This window comes from Chelonia mydas, chromosome 9 (genome assembly GCF_015237465.2).
Source record: "Chelonia mydas isolate rCheMyd1 chromosome 9, rCheMyd1.pri.v2, whole genome shotgun sequence".
Taxonomy (NCBI): Eukaryota; Metazoa; Chordata; order Testudines; family Cheloniidae; genus Chelonia; species Chelonia mydas.
Window position 1 is genome coordinate 15722431 of NC_057855.1, and position 24722 is coordinate 15747152.

A 24722-nucleotide genomic window follows, 5' to 3' on the forward strand; every position below is an offset into this window, starting at 1 on the left:
CGACTGGCTTATGATATCCTATTGCTTATGGGGAAATTTCAGTAGCTAGGCTTTGCTTTGCTAGGCTAGCCTGCTGGCTGCCTCTGCTTCCCAAATTACTCCTGGTAATAAGTGTGCTGCATCTCAGACGACAAAGCCCTTTATGCACTAGCTGCAGGCATCAAGCCTTTCTGTCAATTGCATGATTGTTTGCTATTAAAAAGAAGTGCAAAGAGCATCTTAATCCATGAAGCACAATTAAAATCCAACTGCTCATCTATACACAAGTTACTGTGTGGTTGTGGTTGCCACTTCACAGATCTGCATTTTGTAAGATCCCCACACAAACCTGTGAAATTTGACAATCTCCCCAGTGCATCCTCTGTAATATCCTTCCTGAGGCAACAAATACATGGAATGTACCAGGTTTGGGGATGGTTGAGAATAACAAATAAGGAAAAAGGTAAAAGCTGGAACTTCCCGGAACCTGCTGGATTCTGCTAGATTCTACTGCACTCGAAGTAGAGAACCAGTCTAGCTGCTTCTATTGAACCAAAAAAATCCAGTTGTGGACACATCTCCGAGCAAGAGCACTGCAAAAAAACCCAGATCTGATATCTGGATCCTGTGGGTTCAAGTCAATTTTTAGGCCTCAACCCCATATTGAATGGCATAGATAGAGAATTAAGTGTAGGCACTTCTTCTACACCTAACAATTCCAGATCCTAATTCATCCGGGAACATGAGTGCTGCGAAAACCTAGATTCATGTATCTGAATCTTGGCAATTTTTGGCCCCAGCCTCCGAATTGTACAAATCTAATATACAGTAAGTGGCTGCTCTTGCACCAGGATGTGTGGAATGCTAAATTCTCTTGGTAAAGGAGGAGTGGCAACGTGTGTTGTCTATTTTAATGGTATAATTAGGGGACTTGGGGCCAACAAATGGAAGGATCCAGCTGCTAAATATTTGTGGTGCTTTTGTGCAGAGATGGGTCTAGATTTTTGAAGTGGAATTTGGGGAGCTACCATTCTCTCTGGCTGGTAGGCTTCTTGGATTTGGAATTTAAATAGAACTAACTGAATCTAGCAGGATCCATGTACCGGATACACATTTTTGCAGAGCTGCTGCATCAGTTTGCAACAGGGCCTGGATTTTTTTGGAGTGTCTACATTTTTTATCCCTCTATTTAAACAGTAAAACTTGGGGAAGTAGTGCTCAAAATTGACTGAATGCAGCAGAACCCAGGTACCATGCATGTGTTTTTCCAGTGCTATTGGGCTGGGTTATATCAGGGTCCAGATTTTTCTCTTAAAGCAGGAACAGCTACACTTCTTTTCCATGTAGATAGTACAATGGGCCAAAATTTGCCAAGATCCAGATGGAGCTAAATGCCAGATCCGGGTTTTTGTGGTGCTCCAACTGTAGGGTGTATGTGTGTGTTTGTGGCAGTGAGTGTGTTTTTTTCTTTTTTTTTCTGTAGCTCACGAAAGCTTATACTCAAATAAATTGGTTAGTCTCTAAGGTGCCACAAGTACTCCTTTTCTTTTTGCAAATACAGACTAATACGGCTGTTACTCTGAAACCTTTTTTTTCTTTTGAAGTAACAGGATCTGTTACAATTGTTCTTTATTTTGATGGTCCAATTTCAGGGTTGTAGGTCCACAGATCGGCAGGGTCCGGGTCCGGGTCCGGGTCCAGGCAGTTTTTACTTTTATTCCTTTCCCCTGAAGGGTAATAGTGCAAAACACATGGCATGGAAATGCTGCCTGTCTCCTGAGGGAAGGCAACACCCACTTTGTGACTCTCACTCCTCCCAGGAAGCCGTGATAGACACTTGTGTGGCTCTCTCTCCATCCGACTGGAGGAGTTGATGTGTCTCATTATAACAGCAGCCAATGCAGCCGCCATCCACAGAAAAGCAAAAAGCATGTCCTATTTAAATACACCCACTCCCCAGCATCACCCTTAGCTTTGCACCGGCCTCACCCTCCCTACCAAAAGGATTGCAAAGGAAGATTTGCCCAGGCAGGCACGGTTCGCTGAGGGATTTTTGTTTTGTTTTGTTGTTGTTGTTTTCGCTCGTGTTGTCTTTTTCCTTGGTGTGCTGTGGGGGTGTCTCGCCTGAGGAGAGGAGAGGAGTGAAGTAGACCCAGGTGGGGCTCCACGCAGAAGATCGCAGCGTTTCATTTATATTTTTGGTCAATTTCACCGGCAAAGAAGTAAACATGGCGAGTGATTCTCCGGCTCGGAGCCTGGATGAGATAGATCTCTCAGCCCTGAGGGTGAGCGAAAAAATCCTCCTCCTAATCCAACACCCCCTCTCCCGCCCCCGCGCTTTATGGCTTGGCATGGGATAAATTTGCTATTTTATGCAAGCGGGTGGCATTTGTTCGGCTTTGCAAGGGTGATTCAGCGGCAGCTCTGGGCGCGCGCGCCCGGGCGTGTGTGTGTGTGTGTGTGACAGAGCCCCAGTGAGCGTGTGTGTGTGTGACAGAGCCCCAGTGAGCGTGTGTGTGGGGGGGTGTGATGCTTTCTGAAGATCGAGGGGAAAAATAAAGAAATCTGCATGACTACAACCTGTCCTCCCCCCCCCCCCCCCCCCCCCCCCCAGGCACGGAATAACTAGCCCAGGGCGAGCTGCTGGTCCCGAGACAATGTCCTGTTGCCCCCCAGCGCTGTGTGTGTTCATCACGCAGCTCTGGATGGGGGTGGGGTGTAGCTCGCTCATCCCTGCCTGTTTGGTTGGTTTTTGTTTCGTTCAGGGGGGAAATGTGGGGGTAAGTCCAGGCTTGCACGGCGAGTGGCTCCTCTCCCCCTTTGCTATTCGGCCAGCATCTGGCCGGAAGCGAACCTGCGGCTGCAAGGTAGCGACCCCTTGAGCGGCTGGACTGGGCTGGGGACACGTCTGTGTCTCCCTCTGCCGTGCTCTCTGCTGGGTCTCCGCTGTGTGGGCTGGGCTGGCTCTGCGGCTCCGCTCCACCTGGGAGAAGTGTGACATTTCCCCTTCAGCTGGGTTCAGCCAGGTGGCAGAGACATTGGTTTGAATTAAAGCACAGACGCAAACAAACCCTGGCCAGGGAGGATGTGGCTTTTCGTTTCTTTTTGTCCTCAGATATGTGGTAATGCTTACAGCAGCACTTACCCTGCTGGTCTGCCTGCTCTTTCGTGGGGCCTGGCTCAGCTGCTGCCTTCCCCCTGTGTGGAAGGAGGTAGTGGGGAAAATAAAGTCCATTTTGACATTATTATTGTGAAATTAGCGCATAATGAGCCCTTAATGATTTCCCTCCTCACCTCCATTGCCCCCAGGAGAATGGGATGCACCTTTCCTTGCCGTTCTCATCAGGCACCGGCTTGTCTTATGCAGCTTGATTAAATAAATGCTTGTACACACACCGGTGTGTGTGTGTGTATTTTTATACACACGGGTCATCACTGGAACGGAATCAATGTGGGCTACAAACACAGATGTGGTGGGCGGGCATTGGAGTGTGGAGGGTCGCACCTTGTGGTACAGCACATTGTCACACACTGATGCTAAACCCCGGGAGCCTTTTTTGTGTGAGTCTTCATCTGTTTTCATTAACTCCTTCCCCCCCCCCCCCCACTTTTTAAAAGATACAGCCCTTATTTTAATTTAAAATGTACCGTTTAGATGTCAAGTTTACCAAATATGGCAGCCATCACTTTCTTTGTGACCTGGCGGTTTTTCCTCCTGTTTCCCTAACTTTTATTTTCTTCCATCCTTTTGGTCCTAAGACTGTATTGCTGGTTTCAGCTATTGGTTGCTTAAAGGAGTAGAACCTAACATGAATATGGCTCTTGCAATTCCGGTCTGAAAGCTCATTCCTGCTTTATTACAGCAAGACTGCTTATTCCACTGCTGGCACTGACTTTCTTAACAAGAAAAAGAAAATTAGAAGCAGCATCCCCTGAAGACTCTCAAGCGTGTAGCGTTAGAAATATTATTTGCTTCAGTGGAAAGAAGGGCCCCCTTTAACTCATTTGCCCCACTTTCTTGCTGGTGAGTCTCTGGCTGAATAAGGCTGCAAATGATTGCTCAGCAGTTCAAGGTGTGGACAAGAATGTCATATCAGGACTCTGCATTTTAAAAATAAACATTTAGGTCCGATTCACTTCTCACTTATGCTGGTGAATATCGGGAGAAATGTGATTGGCCATAACACCAGTGTAAAGCATATGTCACCTGAAAGAAGAAACAGCCCCTACAAAACTGTGGTTTGTTTGTTTGTTCTTAAGGAACATCAGCAGTTTAATGTCCTCATAACACTTATTTTAAGAATTTCTGTAGAATTTCCTTCCAATTTAAGGACCTGAGTGTTTTACAATTATGTCGTCATATTTTTGTTTGTGTGTGTGGTTTTTTTTTTAAATGGCAGATCTTGTGCAAGATATAGTCTGTCCAAAATAACTGATATTCTTTTAGCCTCTGAGCAGGACTGTGTTTGCAGTTGAAAAAAATGATTCCAGAAATGGAGATATGAAATTGAAATTGCATTCATTTTGCCTCTTGCTTTGCACTCTTACCATGGCATTGTGCCCTGTCCTCAAATAAAAAAAAAAATTCAACCAAAAAGCTAGCCTCCATTAATTTGATCAGCCACCGGATCTGTTGGATTAATGGTAGATCTGCCTCAACAGTATCTAGATGTTGAGTCTCTTTATGCTGCCACTTTGAACCCCTGAAGAATGGTTGGTGCCAGTGTTGACTGGTGGGGAAGGAGGGTGTATGAGAAAATAAAGGGCATGCTGTGAATCTTCACATACCAAAGTGAAGATAATCTGTCCAGAGCTCCCAAAATTAAGAGACATGTATCGGGTTGGAGAAAAGCCTATTTGTATCTACTACATCAGATATATTATTCAAGAACAGTTAATCTGTGTGCACATTTGACCCTACGTGATGCTCCAAGGTCGGCAAGACCTAGGGTGAGCTGCTGCTCTGGCTCAGAAGTAGCCCTTAGCAGTAGGGATCAAATTTTTCTCAACACCTAGCTGTAAAGAATAGATGTCATTCATTCATTTGGGCCTGAACTTCATTTTCTAATGCTTTATTCCCCAATATACATGGCACACATTTCCTGGGCATAGCAGACATTCCCTGGATATGCACAAAATCCAAAGAGGAAGAATAGCAGACGCTGAATAATTTAAATGGGAGAGGCCTGTTATGGCATTTTCATTTCAGTTATTCAAGTCAAACAAAAATTGGGTCCCTAATTTGTTGAGGAATAGCTCTTCTAAATGAACCTCATTTAGCACTTAGAATAACTGAAGGTTATTCAGCTGATACGTTGTGGTGTTTCAATCATTCCACAGTGTCTGAATCAAAAATCAATAGTAAATTTGCTGCCAGAGCACAAAACATGTCAGAGAGGAGTAATTTCCTTAGGCTCACACAATTTAATTCCTTACAAAATAAGGAAAGGGCTGTGTTGCTGCAGCTTTGTAAATGTGTGTGTCTAGGTGGAGGAACCATTGTTCAGTTCTCGACATGTCAGAAATAGTGAGAAATAGCTATTAAAAATGTTATAAACCAGAAGCGGACAGCCATTCAAAGCCAGGTTGACAAAACAGTTCATGCCTAAAAACAAAATGGGAAAAACAAAAAGAAATGCTTATGAAATGTGTCACTATGTTTGATTCAACTGAAATTTTGTTTTTGTAAACACATTGATCAGAAAGAGAACACAATGCACAGAAAACCTGCCTATTAATAAGCAGTCAAGTAAACTTACACTATGCTGAGTCTTAATCATGAGGTTGTCATCTTTCTTTCTTCTGGTTTCCTTTTCTCTCAAGTAATAGGGGTATATTCAACACTTCCATGGAATTAAAGTATGGTATGCAGTTAAATATTGAATATGCTTTAAATAAAACCAAGAGTCCTGCAAACCCTTTTTCACACAAGCAGGTTTTAGTGGCCTATGTAGTCTCACTGACTATTTGCCTGAGCAGGAATTTGCAGAATTGGACTGTAAACCGGCATTAGTAAATGCCATTTAAAAAATAATAATAAAGTTTTTCCACATTGATATTTATGCCAACCAAAGATTGGTCCACCACAGTAGTGTGTATATGTGGAACAAAGGTCTGAAGCAATTAAAATTGATGCATTGGGTGTGACCTGCTTAAAATGCATGGATCGGTGCACCTGGTAAGCATATTTAGGACCCAATTCTGCCTTCTTTGCTGTCTGTCTCCATCAATCATTTTATACAGTGCTCATCATCATGGTATCCGTGTGCCTTGGCTTCAAAAAGGAAAGCTGAGGGCACACGAAAAGGCAGAATGAGGCCTTACATATTGGAAGAATTCTGGAAATATTGATCATTCGGAAGGCTGATGAGTGTTGTTAATGTTACAGAAAACTGTAAGTTAAGATGATGAAGATACCTAAGAACAGGTAGTACCACATATTACACTGAGATGGGGATTAGACAAATAGCAAAATAATGTTCTTTTCTACTGGGTTGGAAGATATTATTTTATATTTTTGCCAGTCTTTTTGACATATTTAATAGCAGAATGAGTGGAATTGGCTTGGCTGTTAGCAGAATAATGTTCAATATCAGGAATAGAGCAGGGTGTTGAGATGCACTTTAAATAGGGGGACTTTTTTAAAAATAAAAATGAGGATTTAGTAACTAGAGATCCAATAGGACATTTTTTTGCTACTGTTAAATTCATACTATGTTGTAAATCCAACATATAATAGTTCTCTGTCTGTAAGGTGCTTAAAGATTTTTTTTTCTTTAAGAGGTTTTATAACCTGCTCCTCTTTAGTGGGGTCCCAGATCTCTGGCCTGAGCCCAAACTTCTACACTCCAGTTTTACAGCCCCGCACAAGCCTGAGTCAGCTGACACAGGCCAGCCATGGGTGTTTATTGCTTTGCAGACATACCATAGACTTTAGGGCCCGAAGGGACCATCACAATCATTTAGGCTGAGCTCCTGTACATTGCAGGCCATAGAACTTCACCCACCCACTCCTGTAATAGGCCCATAACCTTTGGCTGTGTTACTGAAGTTCTCATACCTTAATTTAAAGACCTAAAGTTATAGAAAATCCATCATTTACTCTAGTTCAGACCAGCAAGTGACTTGTGTGCAGAGGAAGGCGAAACCCCTTCCTCCTCCCCCAAGTCTCTGCCATCTGACCTGGGGGAAAATTTCTTCCCAACCACAAACATGGTGATGATCACTGAGACCCTGAGCCTGTGGGCCAGATGTACCAATCAGACACTGGGAAAGAATTCTCTATATTAACTCAGAGCCCTCCCCATCTCTGGCCTTTGGAGACATTTGCTAATGCCATTGTAGGCAATCTCATCATACCATCCCTTCCATAAATTTATCAAGCTCAGTCTTGAAATATGTTAGTTTTTTGCCCCCAGTATTCCCCTTGGAAGGCTGTTCCAGCACTTTACTCCTCTGATAGTGCTGGAAATGGCCCACCTTGATTATCATACACATTGTAAGGAGAGTGATCACTTTAGATAAGCTATTACCAACAGGAGAGTGGGTTTGTGGGGGAGGGGAGGGAGGGAGAAACCTGAATTTGTGCTGGAAATGGCCCACCTTGATTATCATACACATTGTAAGGAGAGTGATCACTTTAGATAAGCTATTACCAGCAGGAGAGTGGGGGTGGGGGGAGGTATTTTTTCATGCTTTGTGTGTATAAAAAGATCTTCTACACTTTCCACAGTATGCATCAGATGAAGTGAGCTGTAGCTCACGAAAGCTTATGCTCAAATAAATTGGTTAGTCTCTAAGGTGCCACAAGTACTCCTTTTCTTTTTGCGAATACAGACTAACACGGCTGTTACTCTGAAACCTCTGATAGTTAGAAACCTTTGTCTAATTATAAACCTGTTGATGGCCAGTTTATATCCATTTATTCTTGTGCCAGCATTGGTCCTTAACTAAAATAACTCCTCTCCTTCCCTGGTGTTTATCCCTCTGATGTATTTTTAAAGAGCAATCATATCTCCCCTGAGCTTTTGTTTTGTTAGGCTAAACAAGACAAGCTCCTTAAGTTTCCTTTTGTAAGTCAGGGTCTCCATTCCTCTGATCATCTTAGTAGCCTTTCTCTGCACCTGTTCCAGTTTAAATTTATCTTTCTTAAACATAGGAGACCAGAACTGCACACAGTGTTCCAGATGAGGTATCACCAGTGCGTTGTATAATGGCAATAACACATCCCTGTCTCTACTGGTAATATCTAGCCTAATGCATCCTAGGTGCATTAGCAACCTCTTTCATGGTCGCATCACATCAGTGGCTCATAGTCATCCTGTGATTGACCAATATACTCAGGTCTTTCTCCTTCTCTGTCGCTTCCAACTATAGTCTCCAACTTATACCAGAAATTCTTGTTCTTAGTCCCTAAGTGCATGACTTTTTATTTTGTACTATTAAATTTTGTCGCATTCTGTTACCCAGTTTTCAAGGTTGTCCAGTCTTGTATGATATTCTGGTTCTCCTCTGTACTGGCTTTACCTCCCAGCTTTGTGACATCTGCAAAGTTTATTAGCACACTCCCACTTTTTGTGCCAAGGTCATTAATGAAAGTGTTAAATAGGTTTGTCCCAAGACCAATCTTTGAGGAACTCCACCAGTAACCTCCCTCCAACCTGACAGCATGTGTCAGCATGTCATTTCTCAAAACAACAGATTTCAATGTCCCGGAGCCTAGTTCTTCAAACATATATGTTAGCAGGATTGGGTCCCAAGACTGCCTGTGAGCTATTGCAATGGTTGCCATAGCTTGATCAGCTACTGCCTAATCCATCTTGAATGACTGCTTCTCAGCCACTTGAGTGTGAAAGTTGCTCTAGAAAAACAAATCCTATTCTTTCATCACTTTGAGACTTGGTGATTGCACAGCTGTGCCTTGTCTAACTAGTCTTGGCATGCCTGGATTTAACATGCTTAGGTACACTTTGTTCTTATATGTGATTTAAGCAATAAGGGCCACATAGCAATCCTTCATTAGTTAGAGAAGGACCTGCTGGGGTGGATAAGGAGAAGGGGCTTGTGGAAAATAGAAGGCACTTAGCAGCTGTTCCTTGCCTAATTGGTAAAGGAGCCTATGTGGGTCCTTACTTTATTATAAACCAAGAACAGTCTGAAAGCAAATCCCTGAATCTGAACACTGCTGCCTCTGGGGTGTTTGAAAGCCAGATCTGGATTTACAGCTTGAGCTCCTCTCTGTGATAAACCTGGCTGCTAGAGATCAGCGGCATTGTTTCTCTCTCTTTTTTTTTTTTTGGTGAAAGGTTGATGTCATTTGCCTCAATGCCTCTATTTCTGGATGCTCAATTTTAGACTCCTGAAAGAGGCTTGACTTCCAAAAAGTGCTGAGCACCCATCCTCTGGAAATGGGATCCCTTTAATGTGCGTGATGTTGGGGTCCCCAACTCACTTGTCACTTTGGAAACTCTTGGTATTAGGGTTGGTTCCAGGGGAAGACGCTCGGATAAGCAGTAGTGGTATTTGCTGACTTGTGTAGAACTGGATGAAACGCAACGGTGTCACCGTTTATTCCCATAGCTGTGCCTCTGTAGGACAGTGAAGTTTTGATGACCGTTTGTTTGCGTTAGCTGATCTTTATTAATTAAGATATGAGCCTCTTGTGCATTAGTAAGAATGCTGGCATTGTACTGTTACCAGTATTTCATCAGTTTGATAACATAGGATATATCACATACAGTAAAGACGTGCTAGAAATGCTAATAATGCTCCAAACGTATGAACAGCCACTCTAAAACATCATGACAGGTTTCAGAGTAACAGCGGTGTTAGTCTGTATTCGCAAAAAGAAAAGGAGTACTTGTGGCACCTTAGAGACTAACCAATTTATTTGAGCATAAGCTTTCCTGAGCTACAGCTCACTTCATCGGACGCGTCTGATGAAGTGAGCTGTAGCTCACGAAAGCTTATGCTCAAATAAATTGGTTAGTCTCTAAGGTGCCACAAGTCCTCCTTTTCTTTTTTCTAATACATCATGCATGTCAGCGAAGTGTTGGAGTGGTGATCTGGGAGGGAGCCACTGGTTAAAATTCTGCCATCAAATTGAAGGGAAGTTTGGGGTGATGTTCCTGAGTATCTTCTTTCTAGATACTGCTAAATCAGTTCTACTAGAGATGACTTATCCTTGAGGCTCATATGAATCCTCTGAAGAGCAGTGTTGTGGTGGTAGTGCCTTTGTACAGTATGCTACAGTTCAAAATGTCAGATGTTCCCTTTGGGGAGAAAAAAAATCCTGGGGAACAACACACCCAACAAGGTCTTCATCATCATCTGTTCTACATGACACAAGCAGAAGAATGTTCTGTACTGTCAATATACTGCATATCTTTCAGACTCTGAGGTATAAATTCTTCCAGCACATGCACTTAATGAGTTTTAGCCTCAATCAGGAAACCCCCTGAGCACATGCTTAAAGTTAACATGTGCTTAAATGCCTCTGATCACTAGTGATGTTTTTCTGAATTGGCCTATGTTTAGTAATGCTTTTGGTTAGGGCTCTAATGAGAGTTTTTGGTTAAAAGGGAAACAAAAGAAAGCAATCTGCACTGCCTCTGCTCTCTACCTTCCAATATATGAGGTTTATTGAATGCCAGGGAGTGGGGGATTTTGTTTAAAACATTGGCTTCCCTTAAATTGGCACTGATATAGCCTATTCCTGTACAGTCCTGAATCTTAGCAAATATCTCCGATTTCTTCCCTTTCCCCTCCATGAGTGGGGACACAAAGAACATCATCTCATGAGTATTTTGAAATCTGCTGTTGATATTTATTTGACACTCCAGGTTTAAAAGCAAAACAGCCTAGTGATTATTGAATATGACTGACACCTTTACTATTGGGGAATGGTATATTAAGAAGTATGACTACTAGTACCTCTCGTCTGCAACCCTGCATATCTTCTGTGTACCAGATATACACTATGTAAATACAAGTAAGTAGTCGTTGGCTGAAATGCTCTTGGATTCTTGAGTTCTGGATTTGTCACCATTAGGGTTGAACCATTTCCTGCTAATGGTCTCACTGAGTCTCTCTCTCTGTTCCTTTCTCGTGGCCAAAACATATTCCTTTAGAGACTTGTCATGTTGTTAAAAAACGTGGCTATGAAATATCTGCTGCTGTAGGGCCTTGACCTCTGCTCTAGTCAACTATCAAGACAACTGTGGGTTGTTTTGTTTTTAAACTACAGAATATAGCACAAATCCAGCAAGGCACTTACCTGTACTTAAATCTGCTCAAGCACATGCTTAACTTTAAGTATGTGCTTAAAGTGCTTGGCTAGGTTGGAGCGTAAGGATGGTAAAAGTAACTCTTAAAAAAAGGCATTTCAATAGTGCGTGTATATACAAGGCAGTCAGTACATCAGATTACACCTTTTATACACACGCAGGAGCAAATGATCAGCGTAGACCCTGTAATTTCTATACGAAGGTGTTCAGCTACCAAACTACATTAAATGTAGTGGGTAGAACAGGTGGTTAGGAATAATTGTGATCTCCATTTGAACTGGCTGTAAATGTATTGACAATAATCACCCGTGTGCGTCCAAGGAATAGATGCACTTGAAAGTTACTGTATACAGGATCATGGTGCACAGACCGTGCAATCATAACTTCAACTTGCAAACTCTGAGATGCTCTTTGAAAATCCTTCCCGTACAATTGGATTTGAATCTTAAATTTCCTTGCTTGATACCTGAAGACCAAGGGCAAAATATTGATCATCATTCTGACTTCCACAGACTTAAAATATAAACAAGGAGCTTCTAAAACAATCCTATTAGATTTCACACAGTTCTATCTCTAGGGAAACTAGCAATAATGGGCAAATAGGTAACATGGTGTGGAGAAGGGAAAAAATACAGTTTGATGCAATTTATAACATCACAATCGTGACAATCAGCAATAGCCATTAAAGAGAGCAAGAGAAGACTCAACTCCCGTTTGGTATGATATATATCAGAGGGGTAGCCGTGTTAGTCTGGATCTGTAAAAGCGGCAAAGAGTCCTGTGGCACCTTATAGACTAACAGACGTATTGGAGCATAAGCTTTCATGGGTGAATACCCACTTCGTCAGATGCATGTATTCATCCACGAAAGCTTATGCTCCAATACGTCTGTTAGTCTAGAAGGTGCCACAGGACTCTTTGCTGGTATGATATAGGGCATCACGCCAATCTCTCTTTGATTCTGTCTTATTATAATTGTATTACATTTTGAAAAGCTTGCTTTTTGAGAGTTGAAGTTACAGTAGTATCTAGCTCTTCTAATGCTAACCTTCCTTTGGAGAGCTATGGATGGAGACTGGCTTTCTCCCCATTTTACAGATGGGAAAACTGAAAAAAATGAGAACAAAACCTGTGGCAGTGCGTCTCAAAGCCTGCACCTACAAAAGGGCTTGCGTTACAAAATAGCTGAATAGATGTTTCTGCTCAGGCTCTGAGGTCCACCCCCTTGCTGGGTTTCAGAGCCTGAGTGGGAACAGCTCTGCTGCTATTTTTAGCACTGTAGTGTGAGCCTGAAGACCTGGTCTCTGAGACTTGTTGCGCTGGTGTTTTTTTTGTGTGGTTTAGACATATCCTGAGATGTGAAACAATATATTCAAGGTCACACAGCAGACTAGGGGAGGAGCTGGGACTAGAACCCAGGGCTCCTGATGCTTAGCACAGCACATCACCCTCTCCATTGGACTACACTGGCTTGCTGCACTAACAGAAGCCGCAATCATTCCAAGCTCAGTTACATGAAGAGCTACATTTAGTAGTTATAAAGCCAGTAGCCTTTGATTTTCCCCCCCTCTATCTCCCTCCCTTCTCCTTTTGTTGCTCTGAACTAGGCCTGCATATTGAAACTGCCTGAGAATAGAGCAGGCAGCAAATGCAATGAGCTTTGACATTCTGCACGTAAAAGGCTTATGATTTCAGAGGGAGAACTGTCTAAAGAAATGGCAAAACTTTTTTTCCCCAGCACTAAATGCAGGACTAATCCTGAGGTAGGGGCTCATTGCCCTCAATTTCCCAGCGGCGTGCTCCACTTCTTGCAAGACTAGGCCCTAGCTTTTTGCTTTTGTACCCAACGAGTCTGGCTAATTGCGTGTTTTAAAAGGGGAAGGAAGCATATGAAGTTGGAAAAAAGTGTTTAACAAAGAGGTTTAATCGTGATTCACTTATAATTTTCTGCACTCTTGATTTTACTGGTTTAAACGGTGAACGCTTCCAGAATGGAGAAAGGCTCCTATCTTTCAGTCCAGAATGGTTTTTCTGATATTACTCACTTTCCCCACATACTCACCAGGCCACATCCCCTAAGTTCCAGGTGTGTGTTAGTAATAATCGTCATCAATGTAAGTGATAAAATAAAGCAGCCAGCACTATAGTATCCAGGTGGATTTCATATATTTTAGGGCAAAAGCAAGCAATGCTTCTTCCCTACAGAAGAGGTGAGCAGACATGATGTTGAAGCAATTGCCCAGCACAGAGCTAACTAGCTACCATGAATTTAGCAAAGAGTAAAACCAAGGCTGTAAGTTAAATGCTAGTTTCAGAGTAACATCCGATGAAGTGAGCTGTAGCTCACGAAAGCTTATGCTCAAATAAATTGGTTAGTCTCTAAGGTGCCACAAGTACTCCTTTTCTTAAATGCTAGTGTAATAGGATGAAGGATACTCACCCCTGTCTTGTGACAGGAATATTTGGCTTTGGAGATGAGTTGGTCAGAAAATGAGGTGGGGTGTTTATATGGAAAATTTGACTTTCTGGCTTTCTGATGAAATCTTGATTTTTTTTTAGGAAAGCAGATGCTTTCTATGAAACGTTTCACTGAGCCAAATACCCAATTTTTGTGGCTGGGGGAGGGGAAAGTTTCAGTGGAACATTTTTGACCAGCCCTGATTGAGGGGATTCCTACTTATGGTTAATGGAAGACCTGGACATAAAGATATCTATCAATGTTCTTACACTCTGGCCAAACTCTGACATGTTCCCAGTGGAGCAAATTCCAGAGAAAAAGCCCAACCTTTGAGTTCCCAGACCCTGATAGGTAATGTTTTTTTAAAAAAGGGTGGGGGGAAACCTTTCCCAATTCTTGGACAGCTCATGTGCATGTTTTATGAATGTGGAGGAATGGACAGAAACTTGCACTATTTAAAGCCTGTTTGTTGACAAGGCAGATATTAGACAGCCTCTACAACCTTGAACCTGACCCATAAAGTCTGCTCCCTTAAGAATGAGAGTCAATTCCCGTTCCTTGCTGCTTTCCCCTCGGGTCTCAGAGTGGCAAATATGCCTTATTAGTGGGGTAACTTCAGAATGAGCACCATTTTGCAACAGGCACAGCTACCTAATGGATTTGATTTGTCATACTTGCTGGGGAAATAGAAGGTCCCTCAAAGGTCACGAGCCCTGGCTTTACCCATTAAGCCAATAAGCTGGCAGCCTCTCTCCAGGAAGACCTTTGATTTCAAATTGTTCTCTGGGTTTTACACAACACCGTATGTGGTGGATATTTGTGGTGGATGTTTTTGTCTGAGAAACAAAAATGGCTTGAGTTACTGAAGGGAACTGGGATAATATCAGTCATGAAGTGAAGGGAAGAACAATAACTTCATGGGTGATCTCTGGTATCCAAAAAGAGAACATCTCCAGTGCAGTTTTGATTATCAGTATGGGAAGCTCCATCTATTAGGAAACCTTGATCATCCAATAATGGATGTCGGGGACCACTCCCCTGTTTTGGGTAGCTGAGACTTGGGAAATCCAGATAGTACCACAATTATGAATTGACAACGAGCATGGCCTGCTGCAAGAAAAATGCCTCCTTTAATTTGCTCAAGAGCCTGGGAGTGATAGGTTCTTCCTTATGTGTGAATCCTCATCAATCTGGTAGATATAATATGCTTTTCTTAATTACCCCACTCCAAAAGGGTGTGTGTGTGTGTGTGTGTGGTTTTTTTTAAATTGCTTTTAGCTAGAAAAGGTGCATGAAACACTGAAACTGTGTCTGCATGCTTCTTCTGTAGAGTGCTTTAAAGAGCTAGCCCGCTAGGTTGCATGTTCTTTTGAAAAGAACACTTTTTAGGCGCAAAAGGTATAGAAAAGTGTGGATGTTGCTTTATAAATTAGGAATAATCCACAATTAAATTGGGTAACTCAACACATTTGTCACTTCTTTCCTCTTTTCATTTATTTACTTCTAAGATAAACTGGTAACCGGGAATTAACATAAAAGTTAATAGGCATTCCTTCTCTAGCTCATTCTCCTGTTTCCTAGGTACTGTACTGCATCACATGTCGTATGTCAGGTAATCTCTGGTCATTGTGTCAATTTTCTAAACTTTTAGAGATGGCAGATGCTATAGGGATGCCAAATGTGATTATTATCGTTGCAATACTTAAGAGGCACAACAGGATATCAGAGAAGAAGTTGAAGAACCAGCGTCAATACAGAATTTCATTGTTTTTCTTTGATTGTAGCTCTTCAGTTTGCCAGGTATCTGAAGGCCTCCTTGAAAACTTGACTTTACAATATACACCCACAAATATATGTATCTGACTTGCCGAAGCAAATGATTGGTTTTTGCGTACATTGACATTTTTGGGTGAGACTTTTTCAAAAGCACTTAGCATTGGCCTAACTCCTCTCCCTGTGACGTTGATGGAAGTTTACTGTTGACAACAGTGGGTGCTGAGTTAGTCCAAAGCAAAATGCTTATGAAAATCCCACCTTATGTGCTTGCACCTATTGAGACCTTTTGAAAATATAGGCCTACATTTTCAAATGTGGGTGCCTAAAAGTAGGCACCTAAGTGAAAAGCAGCCTCACTTTGCAGAGCTGTTGAGCATCCACAAAGTGAAATCAATCCTGGAGCTCAGCACCTCTGAAAATCAGGACACAGTTATTAAGGTGATTGATTTTAGGCAGCCAACGCTGCAAATGTTGATCCAAATGAGTCCAGGTGTGGATCTGAGCTCTGCAAGCCAAATGTGCCTGGAATTTTTTGTCCTATTCTCAAAAAGAAAAGGAGTACTTGTGGCACCTTAGAGACTAACCAATTTATTTGAGCATAAGCTACAGCTCACTTCATCGGATGCATGCATGCATGGATGCATGCATCCGATGAAGTGAGCTGTAGCTCACGAAAGCTTATGCTCAGATAAATTGGTTAGTCTCTAAGGTGCCACAAGTCCTCCTTTTCTTTTTGCGAATACAGACTAACACGGCTGCTACTCTGAAACCATTTTTTATTCTGTGAACAAAATGGTTTTGACTTTATGTACAGAAGCCTCTTCTAAATAATATAACTAGCCATGTAAAGATGCCCTTCTCAAGAGACCAAGTGGCACTGTGGATGAATGACCCTGCACATTTTTCAGTTAAAAACAACAACAAAAAAAGGCTTCCCTATAGCTATAGAGGCCTCCAAAGAAAACTCAGGATTGTTCCTCTTAAATATATTGGCTGTGGTGAAAAGGGGTTGTCCTGTATGTTATGTACCCCAGGAATTAAAAACCCAGTAACTTCCAAGCAATGTTTCGGGCTGCAATGAATCCCGATGCCTCAGTTAAGACCTTTTGCTCCCACTGCCCCACCCAACAGTAGAATGGAAATGGTGACTTCATCTTAAACATAGTAGCGCCGCCAGGACTCCATGTTGGAGAGGAAAGGGCAATGCAGTTTTCCCTCTAGTTCAATAGTCACTCTTAGCACCCTGGCTGCCAGTGTCTGAGGGGGGGAGTCATGCAATATGTAGCATCTTCTAAATTGCTAATGCTCCACGAAGAAAGAAATGTGGATGGGGTGGGGAGGGAAGCAGTGGTTTTGGAGTGTTGCCTGGGCCCAGGTTTTAAAATTAAAAGGTTTTTAAATAGTCTTTTTTCTGGCTACGCAGACAAGCTGTCTTCATTGCAATAAGTCTTGGGCTTTTAAATATTGATTAGCTGAGAGACTGTGGTGATTCTGTGGTCTTCCTCTTGCCGCCCTGTAGGGATCAGTGTATTAGTATGTTCAAAGAGCCTGGAATAGCTAAATGGGATTGTGGTAATGAGAGCTTTGCAAATGGTCTCCAAAGCGAAACTCTCAGCCTCAGTGACTACCTCCTCCTGTCTGAATACCCTGGACTGCTCTAAATATAAACACTGCCCAGAGCTGTGCACTGATGGACATGCTGAAAGAGGACAAAAACAAATTTCCCAAGTCTAGTATACCGAATTCAATACACTCTTCCCTGGTGATGATGGACAGAAATCTCAGCCATTTGCTCTGAACTAATATTCAGTGAGCTTTTAATGGGCATCAGGAGTACTATGAAAAGGAGAGGAGAGCTGGTACATGCAGAAATGAAAGGGAGCAGCGGGAGCTGAATTGGGACCTGTGAGAATGTCCCTCTTCAGGCTGGCATTTGCTCATTGGTTTAGCCTTGCTATCTTGAAAGGGATTAATTTAAGCCCAGGTTTCAGGACTTTGCTGAATTGGTGCCGCTGTCACAAGTGTAAACTCATTCTCAGCGAGTTGTGCAAACTTGACTGAAACCATATGTTTACATATAGAAAAAGATTGTGAAATAGTCACAAGAAATTCTTAGTACTTGAATGCTGGGAGTGCCTCCAGTTGAAATTGTGGACCTGACTATGGTAGGGACTGTTGAAACCCAGAGATAATCTAGCCTGAAAAACTTCAAATCTAAGTAGCCAAGACAGAGAAACTAAAAGAGAGATGTAGTATTATTGGTCCCACTTTACAGATGGAAATATGAGTCTCAGAGAGATTAAAGCCCTAATCCAGCAAAGCATTTAAGCATGTGCTTAACTTGAACAATCTGAGGAGTTTCACTGAAGTCAATGGGACTGCTCACATGCTTGAAGTTTAAATGTGGGCCTTGACCCAGCAAAGCACAAGTGACTTGCTGATGGTTACACAGGAAGGCTGTAGTAGAGCCAAGAGTTGAACTCAGATCTCCTGATAGCTAGGTCAGGGTTTAACCACAAGGCCATCTTGCCTTCCAAGTTCTTGTCTCTGAAGCTGGAAATAAAAAATAAATACAACAGTCTTGGGACAAAATAGTGGGCCAAATTATCAATGGGGCCTTAACGCAGCTTCTAAACCAGTGGTGGGCGGCCTGCAGGCTGCATGCGGCCCATCAGGGTAATCCACTGGCAGGCCGCCAGACAGTTTGTTTACTTTTGCATAGCCAGCCGCAGCTCCCAGTGGCCGCGGTTTGCTGCTCCCGGCCAATGGGAGCTGCAGGAAGTGACGCGGACCGCAGAGACATGCCGGCTGCCGCTTCCTGCAGCTCCCATTGGCTGGGAACAGTGAACCGCGGCCACTGGGAGCTGCGGGTGACCGTGCAAGTGTAAACAAACCATCTGGCAGCCCGCCAGCAGACTAGCCTGAAGGGCCACAGGTTGCCCACCACTGTTCTAAACTTTGCGGTCCCCAAGCAAACAGCATCTGAGCATGCAAATTGTGTAGCCAGATGTCTGGCTACTCTGCATGTGAAGGTGCAGGACTCCTGCACAGGCAAGAATGCGTGTGCAACAGCAGGCTTCGTCCTGCAAATGCTTGTGTACACAGTGCGAGTCAAGTTATTTATGTCCCAAAATGTCTTGTTAAGAGTGCTGCTGCCTGTCCACCCTCCTGAATGTACTGTGTTGTTTGTTAGTTTTCAAGTGTATTGTCCAGTCTCCTTTGAAATGACTCGCTTGATGAGGCTTCTTTCAGTGCATTGGGAGGCTGTTTCACAGTCAATGGACCTGAAGGGTGCCTTGAGACCATTGTGGAAGCTGTTAGTTGCCCAATTCTTATTAATGTGAGTGGTAACGGTGACACTAAAAGCCTGCACTACACAATTCTATCTTTCATTAACAATTTTATCTGATTACTGGGGATGGAGTTCTGAGAAAAGTATATTCAGTAAAGAATAGAAAGATAATGAAGAAAAAAAAATATTAAAAACAGAGGAAGTTCATATATACTTGAAATTAACAAATCTGCTTTCTTCAGGCATTCAATGTCCTAGATCTTCAGTTCTTATTCTTCTGAGCCATGTGTTTCTATGGATTGGTATTTGTTTTCAAAGGCACCACATGGTTACACTGGATGTGGATTGATCATTCCAGTGCTACTCTGTGCTAGGAGGTAAAAAACAAGCCATGAAGCAGATAACAGACGGAAAGACCTGGTGGATAAAAACAGATGTAAAGTGAGCATAACAAAACTTGTTTTCCTTAAAGAAAGTAACTGAGGGCAAGTTTTCATTTATGATGACCTGGCCAAGGTGACTCATATACTGCAATATAATGAGTCACTTGTTAATGACCTGCAAAGGGAAAGTGCCAAATTCCAGTAAATTGACTATTGTGTAGTTCAATAGCCAGGCTAAAGAAGTGTGTTTAGCATATTGGTACCTAAAATGTTCCTGAAAATAACTGATATTTAGAACCATAAATGCATCTCTTCTTGGCTGTTGGGGACATTAGCAGTTACTAGAGTGAAGTTAATCGCCTTTTAATAGAACTAGGGAGCCACTGAATGTATAAAGATTGTACAAACTACCCTAAAGACTGCTAAATGCACTGTTGCCTAACGGAGTGAAGTATGGTGCTGAAAGGGCAGGATTGCTGAGGACCCTGATTCCTGCCAATCACCCCAACCGGCAAATTAACAGGTCCCAGTCACAGGTGGTAAGAACAATGTCATCTTGGCAATATTTTAATATAAGGTCAAAGTTTATAGTAAGGGTATATTTTTTTTTATCAGGGTTTAATGAATGATTAAGAAACATTATAAGCATGCTAGAACATAAGAACAGCCATACTGGGTCAGACCAAAGGTCCATCTAGCCTAGTATCTGACAGTGGCCAATGCCAGGTGCCCTAGAGGGAATGAATAGAACAGGTAACCAAGTGATCCATCCTCTGTTGCCCATTCCCAGCTTCTGGCAAACATGTGCATCTTATGGTTATAAGCAACCTGTCGGGCTCCTGTGACAACTGGCTGTTCCTACCAATTAATTATTTATTAACTCTTTTTTTAAACAACCCTTAAGCGTGACCTCTCCTAGGTTAATACACTGCGCTTTACAAACACATTCAAAGGTAAGGCCCCTTCACCAAGGAATTTATAATCTAAGGGCTAGATAGGGACTTTGAGCTCAGGAGTAGTCCTGGGAGGCATTGTGACTCAAACACATGCCTCTGGTTCACATTTCCTCCCCTCCTGCTTCCTTGCTCCATGGGGAAGGGGCAGCAATTTGCTGCTGGCCTAGCATTGCCAATCCTCATGATTTTTGTCTCCAGTCTCATGATACTGGGTGTCTTTTCTTCAAGCCCCCTGTCATAAATATAAAGGGAAGGGTAAACACCTTTAAATCCCTCCTGGCCAGAGGAAAAACCCTTTCACCTGTAAAGGGTTAAGAAGCTAAGATAACCTTGCTGGCACCTGACCAAAATGACCAATGAGGAGACAAGATACTTTCAAAGCTGGGGGGATGGGAGGAAACAAAGGGTCCGTCTGTCTGCGTGATGCTTCTGCTGGGAACAGAGCAGGAATGCACGTCAGAACTCATGTAAAGAGTCAGTAAGCAATCTAGTTAGATATGCGTTAGATTCTGTTTTGTTTAAATGGCTGATAAAATAAGCTGTGATGAATGGAATGTATATTCCTGTTTTTGTGTCTTTTTGTAACTTAAGGTTTTGCCTAGAGGGATTCTCTATGTTTTGAATCTGATTACCCTGCAAGGTATTTACCATCCTGATCTTACAGAGGTAATTCTTTTACTTTAATTAAAATTCTTCTTTTAAGAACCTGATTGCTTTTCATTGTTCTTAAGATCCAAGGGTTTGGGTCTGTGTTCACCTATGCAAATTGGTGAGGATTTTTATCAAGCTTTCCCCAGGAAAGGGGGTGTAGTGCTTGGGGGAATATTTGGGGTCGGGGGGGGGGAAGACGTTTCCAAGTGGGCACTTCCCCTGTTCTTTGTGTAACACTTTGGTGGTGGCAGCTTTTAACCTAGGCTGGTAAAAATAAGCTTAGGGGGTCTTTCATGCAGGTCCCCACATCTGTACCCTAGAGTTCAGAGTGGGGAAGGAACCTTGACACCCCCTTTGCTGGAATCCGGTGACAATGAGAGAGTCTCAGCATCACTTTTTAAAAAGTAATTATGGCTGTAGAAAAAAGTTCAAACTCCTCACCGGAGCACAACATAAAGGCTCAGAAACCAGAAGGCCAATAAAAAGAACCCAACACTCATCAGTTTGAGATGTCTTAATATTAAGCCCTCTCATGATTTTTGCAGGGCTGACTCGTCAATTTTAGACACGGGGGGTGGATGGCACAGCAAGAGCAAATTGACTCCCCTGGGGCTGCCTTAGCCACATTGGCCAGCAAGTAAGGAGGTGAAGACCCCAGACATCACCCATCCCTGCACCTTGCTGTCACCTGCTCCAGAAGGGAATAGCTAGGCATACAATACTCTGTGGAACCTACATGGCCAGATCCAAGGTCTGGGTAAGGCAGGCAGGGTTGCTGCCTTATACAGTCACAATCCACTCTTTTGCTCCTTCGAGTGAAGGCAGAAGAAATTATTCCTGATGAGAACCCTGCCTTGAGAGGTAGGGGAGAAAATGACACACAGGAAAAAAAGAAATCAATTGTCAATTTCTTAAATGACTGGCAGTGATCCAAAAGAAGATTATTTTGTTACTTCTGTTTAAAACAAAACAAAGCAAACCACCTCTTCTGTTAGGCGATGTCCTGAAACTCCTCTTTATAAAACCTGCAGGGAAATTTGCTAGGATTCCCAGAGAGGTAAATGTTTCCACTGCTTCAGATACCCAAAGAAGAGCCAGAGATGTAAATCTGCTGCTTTCCCCCTTGAGACAGCTGGTAACTGTTCTTTAATTAAGGCTTCCAGATTCTCCAGCCCAGCCAAAGCTGTCAGGCTGATGACCCCCACATCCCTCATTCAGAGCTTCTTCTCCATGACATCCACTTTATACTTTAATCCACGTCTTTAACAGTTTCCATTGTTAGCATGGTATTCTTGCACTGTGCTGCTTCTAGAGGTCCATCATGCCATGCAGAGCCTTGTTCCCATCCTTTCAAAATCCTTGCTGGTGTCTGTAAATGAGACCCATAGGAGGGCTTGTCCAGGAAGGAGACCTGTGCCCCTCTGGTAGGGCTCTGTGGAAAGCTTTTGGTTTTCATTAAACTTCAGCAATTAATTTCTCAGTTCCAGGTCCTCCTCTGGTGTAAATCAGTGCATCTGAATTGTGTTTCAATGTAGCTATGTCCAGTTACCCTAGGTTCAGTCTCAACTGAGATTGAGTACTTGTGTGTGCTGGATTCTGTCAGGGTGCCAAAGACCAATGGTAGCTGGACAAATCTGACATTGCCCCTGGTAGATCACCACCTTCTGACCATTCAGACTTTGTAAGGCAAACCACCAGGCTCTTCCTTAGCTTGAGAACATAGGCAGCCCATGTAACAAACTGGCTCAGTCTGTGTCCGAGGAACTGGATGATTAATCTGATAGAATACTCTGGATACAAGACCACATAATACAAAATCTGATCAACTGTTGAGTTGGGTTAATAACGTACAAATTCTTGCAAATGCTGTCAATCTTTAATTTACTCAAGTCATTGCGTGGAGCAAGTTGCAAGCATCTGACCTAAAATGTACCACTCATGTCTGTTGCACAATAGTTAAAGAAACCAGCATTGTCTTACTGGCTGTAGCATGTAGGGAAAATCTGTCCAGGGCACATTCTTTCCTTCTTCCCCAAACAAATTGTATACTTGGATGACTATCTATGTGGGACGTTGTCAAAAGGAGTCTTTCCCTCTGAGTCAGACCCTACAGGATGAAACTTAAATAGGCCACCTATGCACGGACTGAAACCTAGGTTCACGTTCCCAAAAGTTCTAGATCATGTCAAGGTTTATTTTCATCCTTTCATCATCCTTTCATCATCAGCAACAGTTGGTTGCAAACAACAAAGTGCTCATTCAGAGAGTGACTGGAGGAGTAGGTGTCACAGAGAAGGTGGCATGAAACTCCTAGCCATTACTGGAATTCAGGAAAGCAGCTATTTCAAGGGGCCTAACTAGCTAAAGGCAGAAGTAATTGTAAATAAATACCAAACAAAGCAAGGCCAAGCTAATAGCGGAAGACACGTCTGCTACACCATATTGTGAATCTATGGGCCAGGTGAGCTTATTCATGCTAGAGGGGGTCATGCTCAACACTGAGAGTCTGGGGGCCAGAATCTGGCCCCTGATGATCCCCCATTTTATCCATGATTATCCCAGATGCCCTTCTCTCATTGCTCTAAAAGCCAAATAAGATTAATCCTCTGTGAGCGGTGGTTTTCAACCTTTTTTCATTTGCAGATCCCTAAAAATTTTCAAATGGAGGTGCAGAACCCTTTGGAAATCTTAGACTTAGTCTGCGGACCCCCAGGGGTCTGCAGACCACAGGTTGAAAATCACTTCTGTGGCAATGACAACCTTTCACACACCTTTTAGGCATAGTCTAAATCACTATCTGAAAACCACTGCCCTTGAGTTTCCAAGAGCTTTCCTTTTAAAGTGGGGTAGCAATTCAGAATTCTTATTCCCATCCTTTCCCACTCCTCCACAAATTCATACCATCACTTCAAAATCAAAGGCCCAAACTTGCAGTCTTTACTGAGGCAATGCTCCAATGGAATCGAATGAGTTGAGTTTGAACTGAATCCAAATGAGTTTTGCTGGAGTAATGACTGCAGGAGCAGATCCTTAACACTGTACATGATAGCAGTATTGCAAGACTAGCCCATTATACGCAAAGCCTTATCAGAGACAGGCCATTCCTCAGTGACGGCTGCAGAGCCTACTTCAAAAAAAACACTTATGAGATTTATTATGCAATTTATTGTGTAAATCATGTCAGGTAGAAAGCCCAAGTTACATAACTTCCTTGTGGCTCTAGCATATGAAATTGTTTCAAGATTATGCAAGTAGCAGGTGTTGTGGTCTCAAAACCCTGAAATGTGCCCTCTCACATTCATTTTCTGTTTCAGAGTAAGTTAACAAAGCTACATAGATTTTAAATAAAATTATAGTTCAGTGAGATACTTCCTCTTTCTTTCTTGCTTGCTTTCTTTTTTTTTAAAATGAAAGTTAAACACTTATACAAGTGTCTGGGCTAGATCCTCAGCTGGGAATCTAGCCCACAGTGGTGGTAGATTAGTTGTGCACAGATCAGAACAGTCAGTGTTCTATTTTCTGTCACAGCTGTATAAGCAAAAGATTCTTGGCCCCACTTAAGGCTGAAATTGTGACTTTTGTTAGTCACAACCTGCTGACACTGCTCCAGACCCATTCATTGAATAAAGAGAGTGAAGGCAAGTGGGAGGGATGGTTCAGCCACATCTGAACATTTCAGACACTTTGAGGGGAACTGTTAACTTGCATGTTTTATATAAAATAATATATATTCCCAGCAGGACAATCAACTAAGATTTCTAAAGCCCCTTTGTGTGCTCTGCCAGGAACATAAATACTTATGCCTCCCTTGTCTGAGAGAATGGATCTGTGGTGTGAGTCTGAGAGATGTACATTACGGCCAAGATTTTCAAGAACTCAGGGTCAGATTTTCAAGTGCTGAGCACCTACACACCCTGGGCTAGGCTTTGCAAATAGCTTAGC

General features: G+C 42.7%; 1 protein-coding gene across 34 annotated transcripts in view; it reads left to right on the forward strand.

The window, feature by feature from the left end:
• Window positions 1–1167: 1167 nt before the first annotated feature.
• The window catches only part of TNIK (TRAF2 and NCK interacting kinase), a 299590-nt gene continuing 276035 nt past the window's right edge, over window positions 1168–24722 (forward strand). For 4 of the 34 annotated variants that reach the window (XM_043521900.1, XM_043521895.1, XM_037909664.2 and 1 more), the window contains exon 1: window positions 1541–2264. In XM_043521900.1, coding sequence (XP_043377835.1) covers window positions 2208–2264 — 57 coding nt within the window. In that variant the 5' untranslated portion in view covers window positions 1541–2207. Of the gene's footprint in view, window positions 2265–24722 lie in introns of all 34 variants that reach the window. The other 30 variants (XM_043521886.1, XM_043521876.1, XM_043521887.1 and 27 more) reach the window with 20 other exon arrangements.